An 18,338-nucleotide genomic window follows, 5' to 3' on the forward strand; every position below is an offset into this window, starting at 1 on the left:
AGATAAAGAGGCCGGGGCCGCAGTCACCCGCCCGCTAGCTGACTGCCAGATTCTGTAATGATGGCGAATTTATGGGGCCTTTAAAGAGATAGTGGCCGAGGCCTTTTGCTAATCACTTCACACCACTGGAGAGCTTTGTGGGGTTTTTGGTGTGTGTGGGGGTGATGGAGGATGAGGGGGGCGGGTGTTTGGAGGCATTTGAAAATTGTTTGTATCATAAGATGAGATTTGTATTCCGTGCGGCTTATCGCAGAGGCTGAAAATGAGCTGTTTGTCGGGGCCTGATGGCAGGGCAGCTGGCTCTTTGTGAATTGTTGACCGGTCGTATCTCGACAGGCCATAGCACCACTCTCTGTATTAATGGGGGTGACGCATGGAGATCTGGCTGAAGTGACTGAGGCCATACTGTCTGCGGCATCTCCGCCCTAGCTTGAATGTCTTGAAATGTGAGAGTCCACTCATTATACGACCCTTTTTGCCTTTTGACATGCGTTGATTGGTACTCTTTGTGTGTGTGTAATGTGTGGGTGTTTACATAGTCTGCTTAGCCCTGGCAGAGGAAACTTTCCTTCTAGAATGTGAGAAAACGTTCTGAAGTCGTCCCCACCCTAGCTAGCTTTTGTCTATCCCTTGGCCAATCTGTCCACGTCTTGGCTTGGTCCGACACACAGCGGATTAGAACGACGCTCAGATCTCCTTAGAATCGGACACTCCAGATTGACATTTTGAAGGGCTTCCTTGGCGGTGCCAATGCTGAAAGGGAGGGGGGGGGGGGGTGGGGGAAGGAAAGCCAATATGACTTTGTTGCTACCTTGCTGGAGGAGTTGTGTGTGTATGTGTGTGTGTGTGTGTGTGTGTGTATGTGTGTGTGTGTGTGTGTGTGTGTGTGTGTGTGTGTATGTGTGTGTGTGTGTGTGTGTGTGTGTATGTGTGTGTTGCTACCTTGCTGGAGGAGTTGTGTGTGTGTGTGTGTGTGTGTGTGTGTGTGTGTGTGTGTGTGTGTGTGTGTTGCTACCTTGCTGGAGGAGTTGTGTGTGTGTGTGTGTGTGTGTGTGTGTGTGTGTGTGTGTGTGTGTGTGTGTGTGTGTGTGTGTATGTGTGTGTTGCTACCTTGCTGGAGGAGTTGTGTGTGTATGTGTGTGTGTGTGTGTGTGTGTGTGTGTGTGTGTGTTGCTACCTTGCTGGAGGAGTTGTGTGTGTAAATCGCCTATAAGCTTATTGACCTGAGAGAGCGTGTGCGGTGGCCATTAGGCAGGGGGGCGGGGCCTCTTCACTGATAGGGTAGCGATAGGGATGATTTAACAAACACCGAGGATGCATTAACAAACACAGACACACACACTCTCTCTCACACACACACACACACACTCTCACACACACACACACACACACACACACACACAAACTCTCACACACACACACACATTCACACACTCCCTCCTCCCTCACTCACTCACTCACTCACTCACACACACACACCCCCACACACACATTCACACACACTCATACACACACACGCTCACACACACTAGGGCTGATTAAACAAGCATAGTTGCTGCATCATTATAAACACACACCCTCTCTCTCTCACACACACACACTCGCACACTCACAAAACTAATAAATGAAATGAATATGAAACTAATAATAAACCTAATAATCATAGCATGTAGACTGCTTTATCCAACCCAAAAGGTGACAGTGTTGACTCAAACGGCCACAACACAGATGAAGAAATGAAAAGCACCACTGATGGAAACTAAAATGGCTAATTGACATGGAGAGTCTAATATCCGCCCAGTTGAGAGGGAATCACATCAGCCCATTATTTTCATGAAAGGTGTTTGAGCAGATAGCTGATGCTTCAAAATCAGCCTGCAAGCATACACACGCACACTCTCTCTCACACACACACACACACACACACACACACACACACTGCAAGCAGTGTACACCGGTATGTGTCAGGGGTCCCCCCCCCAACCCCCACCCCCAGCCCCCCCCTCGCTTTGTACTCACGGGCGCTAACTGCCTCTTCTCCCCTGCCATTTCTTCCTCCACGTTCAGAGAGGAAACTTCATCAAGCCCTGTGACATTGTTCCCTGTGAGGTTGCCGTGGCGATTGTGTTTAAAATGCATTGCAAACGGTGTCAGCTAGACGGCAGGAAATCCTTAATCACTGCTTAATTAAGGAATCATCTTGTAGCCTCGTTTCCTGAGCTGTAATTAAACAGTTTCCAATACGTTTCGTTACAGGGCTTAACATGTTCGCCTGAGATCAAGGTAGTGCCTTTAATGTTATCTCGCTCGGGCGCCTTTTTTTTCTCTCTCAAACTCGCTACGTTGGAAGGAAACTGTTGATATTCGCCTTTTGTTATCCTCATCATTATACAAAACAGACAAGAACACTAAAGAGGTTCTCCAGAACTGACAATATCAATAGAGGGAGGGGTTGGGGTATCTGTGTGTGTGTGTGTGTGTGTGTGTGTGTGTGTGTGTGTGTGTGTGTGTGTGTGTGTGTGTGTGTGTGTGTGTGTGTGTGTGTGTGTGTGTGTGTGTGTGAAAAAAAGTGAAAGACAGGAATGAAAAAAAAGACTCCTGGTCCCAAACAAGAAGTTGCATTTGGCAAACTGGGTCGTTATGACCTCATGTGCTGTAAAGTAGGACAGCGTCACACACATACTTCCTCTTCTCCTCTCTCTCTCTCTCTCTCTCTCTCTCTCTCTCTCTCTCTCTTCTCTCGCTCTTTTTTTTTGCCGAGCAAGGCAGGAAAGAGGCTGCTCTCCCCTGGGCGATATTTACTGGCATCTTTGAAGTGAGCCGTGTCTTAACTGGCTTAGGGGCCCACCGTGGAGAGTGAATCCGATCTGAAGATTAACCCGTGGCAGGATGGACCCCAGTTGGCGTTTGGGCGAGGGGGGTGGGGGGGGGTCGGGGTGTGTGTGTGTGTGTGTGTGTGTTTGTGTGTTTGGAGGGGGGTGGGGACATCACCGCCGCCGGGTGTCACATCGCTCCTGGTGAGGTTGTTGTCACCGGCCACTCTCCTGGTGTACCGGGACCCACCACAGCAGCTGCAGTCCGCCAGAGCAACCTTGAGAAAACTCCTAACTCTGGTCAACTCCAAGGAGGCAGGCATTTTGAAGACGGGACCCCATAGTGATTGGAGGGGGAGGGGGAGTATGGGACCCCATAGTGATTGGAGGAGGGGTGGAGTATGGGACCCCATAGTGATTGGAGGAGGGGGGGGGGGGAGTATGGGACCCCATAGTGATTGGAGGAGGGGGAGGGGGGGAGTATGGGACCCCATAGTGATTGGAGGAGGGGTGGGGGGAGTATGGGACCCCATAGTGATTGGAGGAATCACCTTGTGGTTCCCCATCCTGGTTCCCGCCGACAGCGTCTCATCTGTCCGCCACTCTTGAGGGCGTGGTTGGTTCCGGGGCGAACCCCTGTCCTGCTCCCGCCGTGGCTCCTCGCTCCTCCTCGCTCCTCCTCGCTCCTCCTCGCTCCTCCTCGCTCCTCCGCGCTCCTCGCTCCTCCTCGCTCCGCTCCTCCTCGCTCCTCCTCCCTCCTCGCTCCTCATCGCTCCTCCTCCCTCCTCGCTCCTCATCGCTCCTCGCTCCTCCTCGCTCCTCCTTGATTCCTTGACTCCTCAAAGTCCACGCCAAAGATACACAGGCCAGCGAGAACACAACACCCCCTCCCTCTCTCCGCACACACACATACACACACACACACACACACACACACACACACACACACACACACACACACACACACACACACACACACACAGCTGGCCTTTAGCTTAGATGCTACCACTGAGCAGCTTTACATCAGGCACCTCAGTGCTGCAGTATGCTCCGGTCATTGGGTCCACCCAGTCCCAGTGCACAGCTACGAGGGCCCATGGCACCTATAGCAAACACTTCTGCCTCTGTGATTTATAAGCCTCTAAAACAGCACTCAGCACTATGTGTGTACGTCTGCGTTGCGTTAGGGTGAGTGTGTGTGTGAGTGAGTGTGTGTGTGTGTGTGTGTGTGTGTACGTCTGTGTTATGGAGAGTGCATAATAGATGGAGAATGAGGCGGGCGTGGAGCTTTTACCCAGACCACCAGGGACAGGAGAGGACTGTGAGCTTGTCCCTCTGTGGGGAATGTAGCGTGGTGCGTGTGTGTGTGTGTGTGTGCGTGTGTGTGTGTGTCTGTGTGTGTCTGTGTGTGTTTAACTGGGTTCACGAGCACTCTGCTGCCTTCGTAGAGAGACACACAAAAAAAAAACAAAGAGTAGCTTTGCTCGGAGCCTTAAAGAGCATTAACTAAGCTATGTGTGTCACACACACACACACACACACACACACACACACACACACACACACACACACACACAGCGTTCTAAATGCCCACATCGCTCCACAGTTCCATCCTGAGGCTGTGGGCTTCCTACAGAGTGTACTCATGGGGATGCACCACGGCCCTGAGGTGCTGGGGTAAACACACACACACACACACACACACACACTCGCACACACACACACACACACACACACACACACACACATACACACACACACACACACACACACACACACACACACACACACACACACACACACACACACACACACACACACACACACACACACACACACACAGTATCAGGGGGCACACTGAACTGTCTGCGGTTCTCTACTGGGGCTCCTACTGCACACTAAATGGGCTCTCTGTTTGTTTTGCGCTGGTTTTAAGCTGCCAGGCATTTCCTTCAAGTCTACTGGGTCTGTGTGATGTAAGAGCAGAACACACTTGCTCTGAACCAATCCAGTTATGGCTCAGGCTTGGTGCGCACTTTCACTGACTGTCTGCAATACATTTCAGCCAAACAATACCTTGAATGTAACATACAATATACATATACTGTACATACAACCAAAAGTCTGCACTACCTCTTTAAGTTATATATAAATATAAAAATATACATTTTGGCTTAACACATAGGTCCTATACAAATGTACATATTGGCTAAACACATCCATGGATGGTAAGATAGGGAAACCTAGATGTCAGAATTCACAGTGATTTCTATACTTTTTATATATACTATATATATATATATATATATATATATATATATATATATATATATATTTCCATGACCCGTAGTCTTTTGCATCACAGTATCCATACAATCCTGTTGCATTACAGAGATATGATCATCTGTACATAGTCATTCTCCTAGATAGATCTGTTAAGGTTGGAGACCCAACAGTCTCATTTTTTTTGGTGGTGAGAATGGGAAAGATGGGGGTGGGGGTTGACAATGGTATGAGGAATATCTTGCAGCAGACCAATACGAACTACCTATCTCACTGTCTGCCGTCTCGCTTAGGAGGAGAGAGAGGGTCTTCTTAAAATGACAACATTGTTTTTGAAGCCGACTCCAGTTATGACTAAGTCTTGTTGCTGACTTTCACCTGACGGTCTGCATTACATGTGAGCCAAACATAACTTTAAATATATTTATATATTAGGAGCGTACCTAAAGAGGTGTGACAGACGTTTGGTTTATAACATAACTTAGAAAATGTCTAACTAAGTGAAACTCAACTCTTTTAGTGGTCTGCAGCTTTTGTCTATTCACTGATTGGTTGACAGAAGTGCCCCTGTGTTGAGTGTTTCAGTCTATTCACTGATTGGTTGACAGAAGTGCCCCTGTGTTGAGTGTTTCAGTCTATTCACTGATTGGTTGACAGAAGTGCCCCTGTGTTGAGTGTTTCAGTCTATTCACTGATTGGTTGACAGAAGTGCCCCTGTGTTGAGTGTTTCAGTCTATTCACTGATTGGTTGACAGAAGTGTTGAATGTTTCAGTCTATTCACTGATTGGTTGACAGAAGTGTTGAATGTTTCAGTCTATTCACTGATTGGTTGACAGAAGTGTTGAATGTTTCAGTCTATTCACTGATTGGTTGACAGAAGTGTTGAATGTTTCAGTCTATTCACTGATTGGTTGACAGAAGTGTTGAATGTTTCAGTCTATTCACTGATTGGTTGACAGAAGTGTTGAATGTTTCAGTCTATTCACTGATTGGTTGACAGAAGTGCCCCTTGTGTTGTGTGTTTCAGGAGATGAGGAGGGGAGACGGGAAGGGAGGGAGTCAGACATGGACACCTCTAACGAGAAGACCCGACACCCCCCGCCCGAACCTGAGGAGTGGGACGGACCAAGTAAGAGAACCACATCAGTACATCTAAGTGTGAATGCTTGCAGGTCATGCATGTGTGTGTGTGCGCGTGTATGTGTGTGTCTAATAAGTCCGTCTGTTTTGGGAGAGTGTGTCTTTCTTTGTCAGGTAGTCAGGTGTGTTTGTGAGGACGCGTGTACCCTACACCCGTATTTGATTGTTGCTGACTGCGGCAGTCATATGCACACTGCATCAAACTGCCCTCATTCCTTGCCCCTATTTTTAATCGATGAACTACCCTGACGAGTCGTGAGATTCAGCTGGAAAGGCATCTAACGCAATAAACAAAGTGGTAGTCTGTCAGTGCGTAAGGCGCGGGCAGCTCCCGTCCAGGTGTTTTGAGGTGAGCGCTGGCCGCAGGCAGAAGGCGTGTGTGTGTGTGTGTGTGTGTGTGTGTGTGTGTGTGTGTGTGTGTGTGTGTGTGTGTGTGTGTGTGTGTGTGTGTGTGTGTGTCTGTGAGTGTGTGTGTGTGTGTGTGTGTGTGTGTGTGTGAGTGTGTGTGTGTGTGTGTCTGTGTGTGTGTCTGTGTCTGTGTGTGTGTGTGTGTGTGTGTGTGTGTGTGTGTGTGTGTGTGTGTGTGTGTGTGTGTGTGTGTGTCTGTGAGTGTGTGTGTGTGTGTGTGTGTGTGTGTGTGTGTGTCTGTGTGTGTGTGAGTGTGTGTGTGTGTGTGTGTGTGTGTGTGTGTGTGTGTGTGTGTGTGTGCAGGTAGAAGGCAAAAAAATGGGCCATATTTCGGGGTGACCTCGGCTTGTCCGCGGCTCTCCTCTAAGCGCCTGGCCCATTAGCCACAGGACTGTAATCACTTGTACGAGCCCCATTATGACACGTTTTAAATGAAGCCATCAGGGACCGGGGGCTTTTGCACACTCACACACACACACACACACACACACTCAATAGCAGGACATCTGGAGATATCCTTGACAATGGCCGCAAGGTAGGAGCCCGAGATTAAAAGGGAGGAAGGTTTTTCATTAGAGCGTCTTTTCCTTTATTTATGGAGGAAGATGAAAACTTTACAGTTGGTGTGTGTGTGTGTGTGTGTGTGTGTGTGTGTGTGTGTGTGTGTGTGTGTGTGTGTGTGTGTGTGTGTGTGTGTGTGTGTGTGTGTGTCTGTGTGTGTGTGTGTGTGTGTGTGTGTGTGTGTGTGTGTTTGTCTGTGTGTGTGTGTGTGTGTGTGTGTGTGTGTGTGTGTGTGTGTGTGTGTGTGTGTGTGTGTGTGTGTGTGTGTGTGTGTGTGTGTTGAGCATGCATATGCAAGGGAAATAAGAAGCGTAGTCTGTAATAATGGAATGGTATCATTATGAAAGAGAACATTTGTAGTGGATACAAATAAACGTAGAATAGACTGCGAGCCTTGTGTGCTATAATGCACCTTCATATGTGCACTGGACACACACACACACACACACACACACACACACACACACACACACACACACACACACACACACACACACACCACACCTTCCTGCATGCACTGCAATGTAGAGCTTTGGTTTGAACTGAACAAGGTCATTTGAAATAAACTATCAATGGGCAATGCTCTAACAAAGGGAATGTAGAAAGATGGCAAACATGCTACGCACCATTTCACAGAACGCTCGTCTGAAATGCGGCGTTCATAAAAGGCCCAGATTGAGATCTGATAGCGAGGAGTTCATCAGCAGCGTGTGCGTGTGTGTGTGTGTGTGTGTGTGTGTGTGTGTGTGTGTGTGTGTGTGTGTGTGTGTGTGTGTGTGTGTGTCTGTGTCTGTGTGTGTGTGTGTGTGTGTATGTGTGTGTCTCTGTGTGTGTGTGTGTGTGTGTGTGTGTGTGTGTGTGTGTGTGCCTGATTAAACAGATAGAGTGATGATCTTTTGGTCCTCCCTGTCGTCCTTATCTGAGAACGGCGATGTGTATGACAACGTTGCCATGCATATCACACAGATCATCTATCAGAACGGTGTAGCGTTCACCCAGGCGCTCACGCTGAGTTACGAGCACACGCGGGGGGGGGGTGTTGGCGTTGTGGCACCGACTGCGTTGCCTTTCTGAGAGCGCTGTGAACGAGTCGTGGGAAATAAAGTGAATGGGCTTAAATGAAGTTGTTATCGCCATCATATTTAAGTTTTAGTCACTGGGGTTGCATGGAATGGATTAAATTGCTTTGCTCTTAAGCTTATTGTATGTGTTATTGAACATAGACTGGCGAGCACAAAAGCCTAGGCTGGAAATACATATTTTTTTTTTCTTTAAGAATCTCATTTTTCTATGCACATTTCTCTCCTGCTTTATCCAATGCTACCCCCCCCCCCCCGCACCGCCCGCCCGCCCCCCTCCTCTCTCGTTCTCCAAACTATATTTCTATCTTGTTTTTATTTTTTTATTTTCTCATTCTTCTCGTTCCTTTCTTTCTTGCCTTCTCTTCAAAAAAAAAAAGAGAGAGAAAAAAGTCACTTCATCAAAGCTTCGGATAATACAGTGAACAAGATAGCAACACCAGCAATTACTGTTCTGCACTGTTAGTCGGCCCGCTGCTGAATACACAAAATATGATGCCCGTTTAATGTGAATGACCTCGAGAATTTATTGCAGGTGCATACGTTTATAGAAGTGGATTAGGCCAAGTTGTCTGCGCGGGGCGGGGGGGGTTTTGCGGCCCCCCTGGGGGGGTGTATTTTATACTGACAGTGAATCAGTGTTATCGGCCCCTATCAGATAATGCATTTATCATTAAACTGCACATTTGCATTTCAATCTGGGGAAGGAAATGAGCATGGCGGACGGCAGATAAGAGCGCTGGGGACGACAGTAATAAGCCATCACTGTGATCAGGCCGCAGACAGGCCCCGCGCAGGTCACAACACAACCAGGAGGGGCCACGGGACACAAAAAAGACAACGCCACAGAGAGAGAGAGAGAGAGAGGGAGGGAGGGAGAGAGAGAGAGAGAGGGAGAGAGAGAGGGAGGGAGAGAGAGGGAGGGAGGGAGAGAGAGAGAGAGAGGGAGAGAGACAGGGAGAGAGAGGGGGAGAGAGAGGGAGAGAGAGAGGGAGGAAGACGGAGGGAGGGAGGTAGAGAGAGAGAGAGCGAGAGCGAGAGGGAGGGAGAGAGAGGAAGATGGAGGGAGGGATGAAAACAGAGAGAAAGGCCTCAGAAGAGAGAAACTGCTGAGTTTAAAACTAGTTCTTTGAAAATAAGGGAGGGAGGGAGGGAGTATGGGGTTTGGGAAGGAGGGAGTAAGCAGAGATGCAACTGTAGTTCTGTGATTGGCTCTAATTATCTTCCCTTTCCATACCCATCACAGAATCACACACACACACACACACACACACACACACACACACACACACACACACACACACACACACTGAGACAACCACACATGCCCACTATAGCTTCATAGCTTAGACACACTCAGTGGTTTTTCCAGTGTGCCTTCCCTAACGTCAGTGGAATGTGGCATTAGAGTGGGTCAGTCTCCTCCTCTCCATGCACCATATGACCCTTATCATTCCCATCATCAATGCAATGCCTATGGATGGATCTCTATGGAAACGCAGCACCAATGCCTTGGGCCACACTGGCGTAGCACGTAGGCCCTTGGCTGGGTCTCTCATTTGTCAGTTCATTCTTGGCTGGTCAGTTAGGGAAACTCAGATGACAGAATTCAGCATATATTTACATTTTTATCACCAGTAGTCTCTTGCACCGGTGTATCTACACAATCCTGTTGCATTACAGAGATAAGATCCTCTTTACATAGTCATTCTCCTAGTTAGATCTATTAAGGTTGGAGACCCAACAGTCTCATTTTTTTTGGTGGTGAGAATGGGAAAGATGGGGGTGGGGGTTGACAATGGTATGAGGAATATCTTGCAGCAGACCAATACGAACTACCTATCTCACTGTCTGCCGTCTCGCTTAGGAGGAGAGAGAGGGTCTTCTCAAAATGACAACATTGTCTTTCAGGCAGCACAACAATGTCTTTGAAGCCCGACTATAGTGGGACTGGGGTATTAATCTTTGGCACGTAATAACCACATTCACTTTCCCATCATGCCTGCCGTGAAAGGAGAGCCATTTCCCTTCCTTTAATTTTGCCCATTGTGTTAGAAAAGTCAGATGGGCATGTCATCATTTGAGTTAAGTGGGAAATCAAGACAATCAAATATGAACATCGGACATGACTTTCCTGTTCGGTGCGATTAAAAGTAAATTTATTTAGTTTCGCAGACGGCCCTTCTCGCTATCTCCTTTGTGAATGTTCAGATTCACGTCGCCCCTTTGTTATTCCTTGGCTTAGGTTTTTAAGCAGGTGTGATTCTAATCAGTGGCTGATAATTCTTAATCACCCCATAGTGTGTATCTGAATGGGGCCGCGTAATGGCCATTGCATCAAAAAGAAGGAGGATTTCTAATGAAGTGACTTTGACCAAGTACACCTGCTGTGACATATCTATTTTAACCAACTCCATTTTGGCCGAGGTGCTTTTAAAAAAAGGGCAACCTGCCACTTTTGTTTGAGCCTTTTTCGAGCCTTCTTCTTAATCTCTTTATCGTTTAAAGAAATGTGCGATTCGAAATGGAGTGGTTCCACTGTGTTCCTCGTCCCTTTTGTTCTCACCCCGCCTCTACACAGAGACGGTTCTCAGCCCTTCCAGCTCATTAGTCGAGCAGGAGGGTGTGCTTGTGCGGAGAACGTCCCCTCTGATGTCGACATCGCGGAGAACACCCACGTAGCTCTCTCTTGATACGGAGCATGTCCCTGAGCAATCTGCTCCTTGGATCTGCTGTTTCATGTTCCCCCCTTCCGTCATGGATGTTTGCAGTCTCATGTCTTAACGTGGCAATAGCATGTATAGTAATGTGCTAATTGTTGCAGGCTCCTTTGATACATATCTTGACACCCTCCCCTGGGCGAAAGAAACAGGCGGGAGTGGGAGCGGGAGCGGGGGAGTGTAGCGCCCATGTGCTAATGAACTTCTGCTTGCCTCGATCTTCCCACACGAGCTATCTGCCGCACCAAAGCTGGCTTCCATCACTGCTCGTAGGGATGTCAAGTCTGGAGATTAGGGTTTTCCGATACTCAACTTTGGCTTAGAAACCCCCCCAAAAAATTAAATAAAGTGTACTGCGAATCTTCAAATGCAATTTTTTTCCTGCCACACCATCCTGGACGTAGAACTATTAAAACAGCGAAACTTGTGAGATAATGTGGACCTGTAATGGTTGTTTGGAAACAGGATTACTGTACACACGCTACTTAATAGCCAATTTGCCTGGACACCCATGTAATCAAATTACAACAATAAACCCCTGTTAATCAGATGAATGATCTCGACCAAAATGAGCTGACCGTAGGCGATGATTTCAGTGAGGACACAAATAAGAGTAAATCTGCATGAAATAAATAAATAAATCGATCACCTTGAGGACAGAGCTCTGCTCATCGCTGATCCCCCGTGCTCAGCAGTGCTTATCGGGCACAGCCCTGCCCACTACTCTCCCCCAGTAGTGCCAGCTGGGCACAGGCCACGGGCAGCCGGCGGGCAGGTGAAGGAGCTGACCTCCGGGGCGTGCCCCCTGTGGACCGACAGAATACCCAGAAGCCTCCTTTGTGTAGAGAAGAGACTGTGAGGAAACAGTGCTTTTACTATTTCACACTTTTTTCACTTTCACTATCATTCTCTCTCTCTCTCTTTCTCTCTTTCTCTTTTGGCGCTGCCAACCTAAGCGGCCCAGTCGCACTGATCCCTCTCACCCGCGCCCGTCCGTAATGCCCGTCCGTAATGCCCGTCCGCATTAAACAATAGCCATTTCAGCTTTTTTTTCTGCACATATGTCACGCTAAGTGAATTTGTGGAGCAGATGGCCACGGTGGCATGGCAGGTGCCTCAACAAATGTTTGCATTCGCTGTGCAGCTATTTATATCGTGGCAAAACACGGAGGCACAAATATTTGCGAAAGGCCAGTGGGCCCTCTCTCTCTCTCTCTCTCTCTCTCTCTCTCTATCTCTCTTTTTTTTGGGAGCGGGGTCTTTTTAACGTGCGTCAGAATGATCAATGTTTTCTCCTGCATCCAAACAAACAGATGGTTGTGCCGGGCTTGATGTGAGAGCTGTCCTCTGCATGTCTGGATCAGAAGCATAAAAGGCCTGGATTACCTCTCAAGAAGACAGGAGGAGTTCTAGGGAACAAGGAGAGTTAATAGATCTCTCTGTGTCTCTTTTTAGTCTCTCTTCCCCCCTGTCTCCCCCACCTCTCTATCCTCTCTCTCGCTCTCTCTCTCGCTCTCTCTCTCTCTCTCGCTCTCTATCTTTCTCTCTCTTTCTCTCTCTCTATCCTATCTCTCGCTCTCTTTCTTTCTCTCTCTCTCTCTCTCGCTCTCTATCTTTCTCTCTCTTTCTCTCTCTCTATTTCCCTCTCTATCCTCTCTCTCGCTCTCTTTCTTTCTCTCTCTCTCTCTCTCTCGCTCTCTTTCTCTCTCTCGCTCTCTCTCTCTCTCTCTCTCTCATTCTATCTCTGTCTCTCTGACATTAAAATAAATTAAGGCTTTGAGACGCATAGTGAAGTAATTCTGCAGGGGTTCGTTTACAGTGCACAGGCAGTTTGGGACTGCTTATGTATAACAACAGAGGTCTTACAGGAACATGCCCCACTACCGCAATTACAGCGGGTGTCAGCCACTCCCGGCTGTTGAGGGAAAAAAGCACTGAGAGAAAACAGAAATGCATTTCGTCAGGAGATCTTACAGTAGTCATCGTTATTCCTGGAGTAGGAAGTCGTTTAGCTGTTATGTACGCAGGATTTAGCAGTGAAGCTCACCAAATTACTCCTGATAGGAGAATGTGGATCCAAGGTCGAGTTTATTTCAGGTCAAGGTCACATTCGGGCTGTTTAAAAGCCCAGGCTTTAAATATGACCACTCGCTGCGAAAACTACATATCTGACTCTCGAGGCTTCGCAAATCCCTTCCTAACAGCCATTTAATTCTCAGTTGCACAATCGAGAGGGCTCACTCTATATTTAAGGCTCAAAACTGCTGCAAGGGAATTTCGCTAACACGGGTGCTAGCAGCTCGGGAGGATCTTACAGAGAGACCACTACACGGGGAGTCTCTCATCAGTGAGAAACTAAGAACATTCCAGAGACTTGTCAACACCTGACATGTTCCACTGAGTGACCAAAGAGGGGGGGGCAAAAAGTTTCTCTCTCTTTCTCCATCTCTCTCTCTCTCTCTCTCTCTCTCTCTCTCTCTGTCTCTCTCCTTTTCCCGATTGAATGCTTATTTTTTTTTGTGGTCCTCCTGTAATAATTTTGCAGAAGACCGTTAAGTCAGGGTGTCGTCAGAGGGGAGTGGGGAGAGGCGAGGCGAGACGAGTGCGCAGATGCAGATTAGGGAGCGGGAGATGAGGGTGTAAAAGGGATTTAATGGTAGGATGGATTAGAGAAATCCTTGTAACAATGTTAAATAATTATAGTTCCAACCGAGATCAAAGCGCCATTGATTGAACCGCTCAAGCCTCGAGCACACAGAGAGTGAGCAAGAGAAATACAGAGATAGAGAGAGAGAGAGAGAGAGAGAGTATGTCTTGGAAAGCAAAGATTGGTGAACGAATACTGTGGCCACTTTCGACGGCACACTTTACCAATGAATATGACTGGTGAAATGGTGGTGGCTCCTCCACCACACCAACCACCCCCCCCCTTCAGAGAGGTTTTTGTTAGCCGTAGTGTAGGGCTCAGATCCATTCAAGACTGTTGATAACGTCACAGACGAAGCACAAGGGTAGAGGCTGTCAGAGACAACTTGCACTGATACCTAAGCGTTTTAAGAGGACTTATAGACAGACTCGGCGCCTAATGTATGCTAAGCGCCAACTTTGAGCAAAGGCTTTCATTCACAGTTGTTTATTTCACCTCATAATCAAGACGTTTTCGACAAGCCCCGCTGCTCTTCATTCCCCCCGAAAGGCGGGTGTTCTCTTTGACTCCTTGAGTCATCCTTATCCCGAGGCATTTTCTCGAAGGTCTCACAGCAATAAGTACTTCTGTCGGGGAATCAGATTGACGTAACACAAAGCGGTTGAAAATCATGTAACTCAATAGAGTAGTTTGATCCTCGGCAGAGGACACGTGAAGAAGGGATGGTGCATTGCGTTTACAGACCAGTTACCCGATGGATGATTCCGGCTTGTAACAAGGCCAAACCTCATTGATCCACCCCCGTGCAAATGGCGCACTGACTGACTGTGCATGTCCAAAGGGGATTTGTTGCTTGGCAACTGTATCAACAAGTAGGCCTTTTTTTTATGTGTGTGTGCGAGTGACAGTCTTTCAGTTAGTTTTGGGCCATATTTAGTACCTACCTACCACACACTGTACATGGATTCAAGATAAGCAAAAAATAGAACCCAATAGACAGAAAAATACACACACAGAGACACACACTCATACTGTACATGCGTACACTCTCACACTCACTCAGATATGCCCCTTACTCACACCCACACTAAGCCAATGTCAGTGTTTATATAACGTATAACAAAAGATTACCTAAATCATTGTAGCCAAAACCAGTTTTTGGTCACAGTACAGCTCCACTTAGATATGTTAACAGGTTTATGTGTAAATATTTGTGGTTTGCTATCATTTTTTCTGTCCACACAGATTTATTTTCATAACACCAGTTGTATCAACTTTCTTCTATGGTGATTACTTCTACGGTGATACCTACCAAATTGCAAATATTAGATGAGGTTGTTATCATCCAGTCTCCACAACTTTCCAAATATGACATTGTAGTACTATTACTGATAAACATGGGATTTTCAGGCAACAAGGGACATATAAGCCCACACACATGCACACACACACACACACACACACACACACACACACACACACACACACACACACACACACATACACACACACACACACACACACACACACACTTATATTGTAGGTCTCGTCGTTACTAGTCATTGTCAAAGTTTATTGTTGAGCTCGTCTTCACTCGTTCGTGTAGGTGTAATGTCCCCCAACCTGGCAACCCGCGTGAACTAGTATGTCTGGGGAGGAGGGGAAAGGGGGAGACAACGCTCTCCAATATGTTGAATTTCCAATGCAGTACCGATTTGAAGCACTTGGTTACCTGGCTACAAGTTTCTCCTTTAAAAGTGATATATTAGGTCCTGGTTGTATCTCTTTTCTTCAGCCCACGAGGAGCACGTTTTCTCATTGATGCCCAAAATGCCCTCACACAGCCTCCCCCAATCCAACAAAGAAAGAGAACATTTGAGACGTGTGGGTAATAGCTTGAACACACTGCATGTGTGCCCAGTGTCAATACAGACACATTCACGCTTAAACAGAAGATAATACAGAGTCAATAGTAACTTGCTGGAGCAGTGTGTGTGTGTGTGTGTGTGTGTGTGTGTGTGTGTGTGTGTGTGTGTTTGAAGAAGGGTTTCTATAAGTTACTCTTCATTTCTCCCAAAATCCTGCAGATGATTCTGGGGCTCTTTCTTGCTGCTGAAGTCAGAAATGTAACACACACACACACACACACACACACACACACACACACACACACACACACACACACACACACACACACACACACACACGCACATACATACACACACACACACACACACACACACACACACACACACACACACACACACACACACACAGACACAAACACACACACACACACACACACTCACACACACACACACACACACACACACACACACACACACACACACACACACACACACACACACACACACACACACCCCTCTGTCAAACCTTTAGCTCCAACAGGAGGGGGCAAAGTCTGTATATGCCACCAATATTAATTGCCCATTGTTGGTGTTGCTGTAATGGGTAGCACATTACTAGAGTTTTCTAGATTGTGTAGTCATCCATTGGCCTTCAGGCAGTGTTGATGTTGCCAGATCCTCCAAAAAAGAGCCTTGGCCATATGGACCATATATTTAGCGATTTAGTGGGGCCATTTCTGCAAGGATTGGTTACAGTGTTTGGTGTATTCATGTCACCAGGCGAGAGCAGCCACATGTTCGGGGACATGCAGCATACACACACACACACACACACACACACACACACACACACACACACACACACACACACACACACACACACCCCCCCCCCCCCCCCCCCCCCCTCTGGCAAACCTGTTAGCTAAGCATGAGAGGATTGGAACGGAGTATCATAGCTGCTCAGCTCCATCCAGACCCAAACCACTGCATGAAGATTTGTGAGGGTGGGTGGTGTGTGTGTGTGTGTGTGTGTCCGTGTGTGTGTGTGTGTCCGTGTGTGTGTGTGTGTGTGTGTGTGTGTGTGTGTGTGTGTGCGCGGAGGGAGCACAGTGGTGGGGCGGTGAGTGGTTTGAGGGGGTGTTGGGAAGAGGTGTGTCAGTATTGTAGTTTTAGTTTGTTGTACACGAGGCAGAGCAGTATATGTGTGTGTGTGTGTGTGTGTGTGTGTGTGTGTGTGTGTGTGTGTGTGTGTGTGTGTGTGTGTTGTACACGAGGCAGAGCAGTGGCGCATACAGCTGTGTCCGGTTGACTCTCGTCGCCATGGTAATGCTTATGCTCACTCAGCGCTCGGAGGGCTTGGTTTGGAGGTCACTGATAATAATAATAATAATGATAATAATAATAATAATTGTTATTATAATAATAATAATAATAATAGTGTAAGTCAACTATGTTTCTGCTCCAATTGTGTGAGTGTTGTGTTATTCAATTATGCCATTTCCATTGGCATATTAATCATCTTTTCAACAAACAAGCTGGCGTTAATTAAAGCAAAGCATGGATAAAGACGTGTTATTGGATCATCACTCCGTTTATCACGAGGCACAGGCCCACAGTTAAGTAAATTCAGCCTGTGACATGAATTTCAATGTGCACTGTGTGTGTGTGTGTGTGTGTGTGTGTGTGTGTGTGTGTGTGTGTGTGTGTGTGTGTGTGTTTTCATATCTCCTCTGTGGAATATTTGTATATATGTGAGTGTTCATGCACACACACACACACTCACACTAACACTCACAATCACACACACAAAGCAAATGTGTGTGTGTGTGTGTGTTTCAGTGTGTCAGACTCAAAGCTCATCTTTAAAATAGCTCCTCCACGGATGAAAGATGAATTTGTTTACAAATTCAGGGGGAAGGCTGATAGAGTTATCAGTTTCCGTCAGTGTGGGACTTGGGAGGTCTGAACTTAGTGATATGCCCAGAAAATTGTTAAAATTGTTTGAAATACATGTACTGTAGAAGTAACACTAATACTCAGTTATTTATATATTTGTTCCATTCATTATTCATTTATTCATTCCTTTATTTCTTCTGTTCATGGGTTTACCTTCATCAGTTCATCATCCATTCACGAGTATAGCAGTAGTCGGAGTAATATCTAGTAAAGTTTGTACACCTCCATTTTTGAGCTGCAGTGCTTCCAGCCTGTTGTGTAATATGTGTGGCAGGATACAGCCCACACACACACACACACACACACACACACACACACACACACACACACACACACACAGACACACACACACACACACACACACACACACACACACACACACACACACACACACACACACACACACACACACACACACACACACAGACACAGACACAGACACACAGACACACACACACACAGACACAGGCACACACACACACACAGACACAGACACAGGCACACACACACACACACACACACACACACACAGACACAGACACAGACACAGGCACAGACACACAGACACACAGACACACACACACACACACACACACACACACACAGACACAGACACACACAGACACACACACACACACACACACACACACAGACACAGACACAGACACAGGCACAGACACACAGACACACACACACACACACACACACACACACACACACACACACAGCCCTCACCACTCTGCTGTATCCACTACTGCCCTGCTCTATGGCGGCTTTTAGTGAAGCGTTCACCGGCAGAATGGAGATGATTCAGGATGCAGAGATAGCCTTGTTTCTAATCAGGACTCCCTGCTCCTACACA

The 18,338-nt window shown here is 47.2% G+C and overlaps 1 protein-coding gene across 1 annotated transcript in view; it reads left to right on the top strand.

Moving 5' to 3' along the window:
* Positions 1-18,338, top strand: part of zfpm2a (zinc finger protein, FOG family member 2a) — a gene marked incomplete at both ends in the record, with an annotated part of 161,821 nt that overhangs the window by 57,891 nt on the left and 85,592 nt on the right. The window contains 1 exon segment of the mRNA XM_080857287.1: positions 6,125-6,226. Within this exon segment, the coding sequence (XP_080713413.1) occupies positions 6,125-6,226 (102 nt within the window).

Source organism: Sprattus sprattus (assembly GCF_963457725.1).
Source record: "Sprattus sprattus genome assembly, chromosome: 19".
In the NCBI taxonomy this organism is placed as follows: domain Eukaryota; kingdom Metazoa; phylum Chordata; class Actinopteri; order Clupeiformes; family Clupeidae; genus Sprattus; species Sprattus sprattus.